This window comes from Athene cunicularia (assembly GCF_003259725.1).
Source record: "Athene cunicularia isolate RWA chromosome 6 unlocalized genomic scaffold, athCun1 chr6_part2, whole genome shotgun sequence".
NCBI classification, from domain to species: domain Eukaryota; kingdom Metazoa; phylum Chordata; class Aves; order Strigiformes; family Strigidae; genus Athene; species Athene cunicularia.
In genome coordinates, this window is record NW_020799106.1 from 7,960,602 (window position 1) to 7,968,002 (window position 7,401).

At 41.6% G+C, this 7,401-nt stretch overlaps 1 protein-coding gene across 1 annotated transcript in view; it reads left to right on the forward strand.

The window, feature by feature from the left end:
- Nucleotides 1-4,308: 4,308 nt before the first annotated feature.
- The window catches only part of MCU (mitochondrial calcium uniporter), a 61,711-nt gene continuing 58,618 nt past the window's right edge, over nucleotides 4,309-7,401 (forward strand). The window contains exon 1 of the mRNA XM_026851764.1: nucleotides 4,309-4,316. Within this exon, the coding sequence (XP_026707565.1) occupies nucleotides 4,309-4,316 (8 nt within the window). The remainder of the gene's footprint in view (nucleotides 4,317-7,401) is intronic.

The following is a 7,401-nucleotide window of genomic DNA, read 5'->3' on the forward strand; positions in this document are numbered from 1 at the left end:
GGGGGGGCAGTGGGATAAGTGCAGAAAAGAAATTTTGACTACTTTGGCTGTGACTCTGCTTTGCTCTATTCAGCTCAGAAGTGAAGCACTGTGCTCAGTTTGACAGACACTTTGTTCTGAGCATTTTGTTTGGGGTGGTTTTTTTGTTCTTGTGGGTTGTTGTGGCTTTTTTTTTTTTCCCCTGCTATACTAGACCTGTTCAAAACTGAAGTAAAACTTGTGATTTTTTTCAGGCGATAAACATATTTCACATACCAATGGCTTGAGCAGGAAATTTTTAACAGGAAGCAGATAGAGTGGGTTTTTTAAAAAGTCCACTTAGTTCCTCTAGACTCCCCCAAGTTCATTTCCTTCACGGCTAAACTTGGGAGAACCTGATCTGTAACTTCATATGCAAAGGACCAATTTAGCATTGCTGTGAGGTTTTAATGCTAAATGCATATGTGAACTTGGCAGCTGTGCTGTGGAAAACGGATCCTGAATACCTGTTGTATAGCTGATTGAACTAACCTCGCTGACTTCATGCTTTATTTCAATGTCAAACTTGTCTTCAGATAAACACATGCAGGAAGACAATGGTAAACACTTGTGGTTGTGCACTCATTATGACTACAACAGAGTAAATTATTCTTTTTGGATGAGAGAACTGGTAGTATCTGTAGATCTTGTTAACATCTTGGTCAGGATGTTAGTTCCTGGAAGGCATTGTCTGGTCTCTTTTTTTCTGCCCCTGGAAGCATCTATAAAAATAAGTGTAATAGAAATGGATTTCTTAGTAGTTTTTTTAATAAAGATCAAGATTAGACATATATAATAGTAGCAGTGATCACAGGCATGCCTAGACATCTCCTTAGGGCTACTGGCTGGGATAGGATAAGCAGGCAGGATGTATCCTGCCTCATCCTCCTGTAGCCCTATTCTTTTGCAGATTTACCAAAAGCAGAGACCTTTATCAATGGGTAGAGATTTGTCTGTATGTAAACAGCTGAGGCTGTTTAGATCTGTGTGGGTTTGGGGATGTTTTTTCCAGGTTGATGTTATCTGTGGTGCTTCCCCTCGTGTACTTGAAGCAGATGGTGGGATTGTAGGTATTGATGAGGTGAATTGAGAGAAGCTTTTTCGTAGGCTTTTGTCTCTGGCTTTTGCTGATGGTTCTAGCAAGTTCTGTAAAAGCTACAGTAGAGGGGTTCCTGAAATACAAGACAAGATGAAAAATGTACTTGCCTCATGGGCTGGGTAAGAGTGTTGTGCAAGTTTAGTAACACCTGACCAAGATTTCTGTTTTTCAGTGCTGCTATTTTTCTCCCCTATGTTAATCCAATACTTTTTGATAAATTCTACTTGTAGAAATTCTCTGCTCAGGTGAGGGTCATGACTTGGCCTCTTAGTACAAAGCTTAGTTTGCAGGCAAAGTGAAGCATATGAATCTGGCTCTGTTCATACAAGTATGTCTCATGAATGCCAAGCCAGATGATGTTGGACACAGGGTTGTAGATGGAATATGAATTCTGCAGCTTCATGATTTTTCTAGGGACCAAGTGTTAGAGTTTAAAAAAAAATCCCAGAGAATTAGAGTGAGTAGTGCTATGGATGCCCTGGCTCTAACAGATTTTGACCAGCTAGGCTGATGTTTCTGGGTGGTTTATTTCCCTGTTTATTTGTTCCCTGTACCAATGAGACATGTTCTTTCCAAGATCTCTTTGTTTTTTCTTCCTCTTCAGATGTCTCCGGTTTTTTGGAAGTCAGTGGTAAGGTGCTATGTCTGAGGATGTTGTGATGGGTGGTAAGTACTGGAAGTCACCAAGCTGTTGGGCAGAGGAGTAGAGGCAATCTGTCCATCTGCTCCATGCTCTCAGAGGTGTCCTCAAGAACCAAAGGCAGACCTGCCTGCCAGAGAGCAGTTTGGGAGCAGATGCAGCAGCCTGGGAGCAGTGCAGGGCTTGTCAGTGCTCTATGGCTGTCTACAAATTGCAGTCTAATTCAGGTTTAGCAGGATTCTGCAGTAGCCAGAAGAGTTGCGTGGGAGAGGGATTTTTTTTTTTTTTGCAACACCTTTGAAATAGGAAAGCTATTTCAAACACTTGTGTTTTATGTGCTTTCCTAGAACTTCATGTGGACTAAGTGGTAAGGCTATAGTTGCCAGCTGGAAAGTGTTTTTCTTCTTTTGAGATATATATTTTATTGCTAGCATAGGCTGTGAGGGAAGTGCTGTTACTGTGCTGGGGTGATGGGAAGGCTGAAGAGAGGAAGAACAGATGTGCGTTGCGATAAGGGGGTCACACCAAGCCATTTTACATTCTTAATGGGAACAGATGGGTCCAGGCTTCTGAGTAATGAAGTCATCTAGAAGATAGAAAAGTTGTACTGACACGATTGTACCATATAGTACCTGAACCACAGCTGCTTACACCCCCTCGGTTTTGTTCTTTGATTATTGATGGAACAGGCTCCTGACAAATTTTTGCCTTTTGCTGTAGATGAGCTGTGATTTGAGCTTCAGAGGTAGGAAGTTCAGTACTTCTGTTGTCCCTCTCCAGACTTCCTGCAGCAGCTGTAAATAAAAGGCCTGGCACATCCAAAAACATTGCGGATGCTTGCAGCCTTGGGGATCCTGTTGATGTTAACTTTGTGGATCAGCTCCTCTCTCTCCTCCTTCCTCCTCCTCTTCCACTGCTCCTAAAAGCTCCTCAGCTGATGTGGTCTTCAGGATGAGGGGGTAGCAAAGGGCAAGCATTAGTCTTACACATATTTTTGAGACACAGAATGAAGTCTTTTGCAGCACTAGGTTGCCATACATAAACCACTTTTCCTAAAAGACATGCAAAGAGGCTTTTTTGGAATTTACTACTGAGTACCATTGAAGCTCTCCAGTTCAAATTTAGAACCCAACTGTGGAAGTTTATGCAAAGCACCTACATATTATAAATAATTTTTAAATGCTTAATATCATTTTTACAGAAAAATCTTGTGGAGAATGGATTTCCTCCGTGAGTCCCTGTGGCTATAATCATGATGTTACTTTTGGGAAAAATGACATAATTTAATCCTATTTAATACTTAGTCTCTGAAATAACAGGTGACAAAGCAAATGCAAATTACTACATTTCTCATTTTAGCAAGATAGGATATGTCCAAATGTCACTGTCGACAAGTAAAATGAATTATTACATGCCCAGCTCTGGTATTTTGTAGAGCTTAATGTAGTGTTGCACAAAAACATAATGGAAATCTAGAACTCCAGCAAAAGATTCTTGGTCTGAATACAGTTTTTTATCTAGTATTTGACCATTTAATGAGTTGTGTCCTTTTCCCATTAAATTCTTAAAATCATAATGAAAGTATTTCTTGGTTTAAAATGAAAGCTTCAGCTTTTATAAATCAGTTTATGGTCCTTCATTGGCTTTTCCCATGTCTGTCCAAATACTTAGATTGCTACTTTTACTCCCCCTCACTGCTTTTAGCCCTGTGTTTCGTAGGGGACAGCAATGATATTTGCACAGTGGTTTGTGTTCTGTGAGCAAGCTGTGGTGACTGTGTGTCTGCGTGTGATACTACTTTCTTTCATGATGGTTTGATCTGTCTTTGTTGTTTAAATGTTGTCTTCCCTTAGCCCACCATTGAAACTCAAGGACCAGGTGAACTTTTTTGAGGAAAGGAGCTGGTGAGGTGTGTGGATAATCTTGTTCCTTACGAATACTGAAAGTTGACCTTATAAACCATCTTGACTGCACTGCTCGAGCAAACTGTTTTGCTTGATAAAATGTCACTCTGCTAAAACTACTAAAAATACGGCAGTGGACCACTTTGCACTTCCTCCCGATCAGGAGTGCTCCACTGACCATAGAATGAGTAACACTGCTCTAATTTATTTGTTCTAGCTTGTGTTAAGAGGCTTCAAAATATGTATTGAGATTTCATTTCTCAGCATTCCTTCCATCAACCCTTTGCTGGATAGTTGGGTTACACAATGTCTGGCATGGGAGCTCTGAGCCCTTTGGAACCAGGGGAATACTCTTTTATTTCCCATCACGAGGACTGTCTGGGGCACAGGAGCGACTGCAGGACCTAACTGTACGCGCATATTGGGTGTTTTCATAGTGCCTATGCTCTTCTGTTCTCCAGCCAGTTTTCTCCTCGGAGGTTTGGGAAGCAGAACTGATATGCAGTAAATACACCAAGTCTTTATTTCGTTTTTCTCTCATAAAACTGCAGAGAAATCAAAACGTTAGGGACGCTGTCTAGAGTCTGTTGCCAGCAGCAGTGTTCCCCTGAACACTCTGGGTAGTGTCTGTATGCTGGTCCTTAGCCATGTCGAGGTACGGGGAGGACCCATCTTGCCTCTTATGTGGGACTTGAGGAGAAAGGGAGTATAAGGTGCAGATGTATGTGTTGGGTGGCTTTAATAGGTGAAGAGTTCAAGCTCCCTGTCAAACTGTCAAGGAACTGTGCAGCCTGGTTAACTTTGTGATAAGTGTCCCCGTTGATGTAGCCCTCTGTTCACGCTAATGGCACTTCTTAGAAATGACACTTCAAAGTTAGCAATCCCAAGGCCTCCCCGAATCTTTCGGTTCCGTCCTCCATTCATTCAACACGTTCCTAGTGGTCAGTGTTACAATTACCACTCTGTATAAAATGCTTTGTGTGGTTTGAATCCATATAAGGATCTTGCTGTCAAAACCACAGCAATCATTAAAGGCCTTTCTCTGAAGGAGAGCTTCCATAAGAATGCTTTTGAGACTGTGCAAGTTGGTTATTTTTGAAATATTGGCACCAGAGCTACTTGCTCTGAATTCTTCTTTCCCCTTTATAGAGAGGCCATAACTAGTTCTGATTCTAAAAACAAAACAAAAACCAACCTCCTCAAACTACTTAATAGAGACAGGTTGGAAAAACAATGACACCTCTAAATATATTGGACAGGAAACCTATCTGAGTCCTCACCTTGAAAAATGTTTAGCGTCACAATTTTCCTTGAAATTTGCCTCAAACAATATCACTGTGTGGACTAATGAGACATTGCTGTCATTGGCCATGTAGCAGTTGGGTCAACTGTAGTAGTTCGGATACTCTATGCTAAGAAATCGCTTCTAAACATCTCGATGCTTTTATTAAGAAATGTGGAAGTCCTTCCTAATACAGTGCAACAGTATTTTTATAAAAGCAGTTAAATGTAGATTCACTTGAGCCTCACCACACAGTTAAGAACAGGCTGCTCTGGGTTTCTAACTTGGTCATACTGCTTTTGGGAGATAAAAGCTGTGGTCACCATCCGCTTTCCATATCCTTAGATAAGGACAAATATTCTTCCTTTCTTAGTCTGCTAAATGTATTTTGAGCCATTATGCTCAATGTTAATGCTCAAGTAAAACAGGACAATAGCTTCAGGGGTCTCTGAGGTTGCTTTCAGACGGGGCTGTGCTGTAGTTGTTGCCCTGCTGTGTCCTGCCTGCGCCAGCTGTAGTCGGTGCATTGCAAAATTGTTTGTATGGAAGAGAATGTCTTGTTGTTCATCATGGCCCCAAGTCCTCCTGGCAGCTTCTATTTTTCCAGGCAGTTTGTAGGACTGGAAAACCAATAGAGTTGAGACAAAGGGAAAATAAGCTTACCCTACTGAAAGGGACTGTTCAGCTGCTGTTGTAGCTTCTGAGATGTAGCCAGTTGGTGCCAAATAATTATACGCTCTCAGCTGGAAAAAAGCTGCTCCGTTCCCTCTAGCAGAATATAAAATTAATTTCCTGTGATTGTGTGCTCAGCTCTACTTGAATATCCTGTTTGGGAGTTTTTTTAACTGTCAAAAGATTGAAGTCAAGGCCAGTGATGAGCTCCCTGTTTTGTGAGCAGCTTCAGTTGAGAATCTGTGGCTGAGCTGCGGTGGCGCTCTGCGGTGCTGGAGCTCACCAGGCCAGGCTCAGCAAAAGGGGACTTGTGTGGGTCTCTTGTGCCCTGGATGTCTGCTGTGCCTCTCCTGGTCCCCTGACAGACCTGGGGTGACCTTTGAGCTTCTAGCCCCATCCTTTGGTGCAAGACCAGCAGCCCCTCCCCATGCACGTGACAAACTCCATACTTACTGGTGTTCTACCTGTTAAGTTTAAAAGTAACAAATACATCTATACGCTTATCCCCTTTTCTTCTCTCTGCAGTGCCGAGTTTTTCCAATTCAGCTTTGCGGAAAGCACCAGCTTGGGCTGTAGGATAGAAATGTTACTAACCGGAGTTGATGCTAGTGGTATCTCTGCTTCAGCACTGGTATGATGGCTGTAGGTAAAATGGGGATCTAAGTGCTTGCTTGTTTAAAAGACTGTTTGTATTCCTGGCTGAGCAGCCCTCACTGAAAGGGGGCTGGTGTTGCAGGCCATTATTGCTTTCAGTGACCCACTAGTTTTAAACCAGAGATCTGCCACGCGTAGCGGAAGATCTTCACAGCATTGCCAAACACAAGCCTTAACCCCACTCCATCAGAATTAGCCTTAAAACAGTGAGGGCTTTGATAAGTCTCTTGTAATCCCCCCCACTCAGAAAAACACAGCGCACATCCCAAAACTGTAAATTAAGACCACTGGTGTAAATAGATGGAGCTGCTAAAATAAGTGCACTGTCAGAAGAGATCTAGAGAGATGGTATGTGTTAGTACTTTGGGCACCTTTTGGTGTAATGCATTAGGTAATTGGGAAGTGAACTACACCTACTTCAAGAAGAAAACAAATTCCTTCATCTAATCTTAACTGGGTATATTAATCTGCCCTGCTCCCCCTTGCCTGTGAGATGACTTGTCTGTGGGGATGCTAGTGTGAAAGGTATTTGAATATCATTAGAAGCTCTGACAGATCCAATCTTCCTTGTTTTGGAGTAATTAATTTCCCTTTCCTTTGAGGTTACAGAATGAAGTAGAAGAGAGGCAGTGGGAGACCTGAGGCTTGATAAAATAGCAGTGTAGATGTATTCAGTGTTATCTTTAGGCATTTGAGCTTGAAGTCTTTTTTTCAAATTATTGTGTACTCTTTCTTCCCATTGTAGCCGGAGGGCTGTAACACTTGGAAATGAATGCATAAAGCCTCAGAAACACTTAGATGATTAAGAAAACAAATGTTAGAAGACCTCCAAATCCCACTCTTGCTTTCCCTTGGGACAAATTCACCTTAACATAAACTCCCAGTAAAGGGAATTCTTTTTTTCTGAGCTGATAACCATGGTGACAAAGGTGCTTTCAAGTTTACAGCCTTCATTTCAAAATAGCAGGATTTTTATATATATATATACACACACACACACACACACACACACACACAGAGGGCATTCGGAATGGTAATTTGCCAGGGATCTGGAGCACTTCTTGTAAAACATGGATGTCTACCAAAAAAAAAAAAAAAAAAAAAAAAAAAAAAAAAAAAAAAAAAAAAAAAA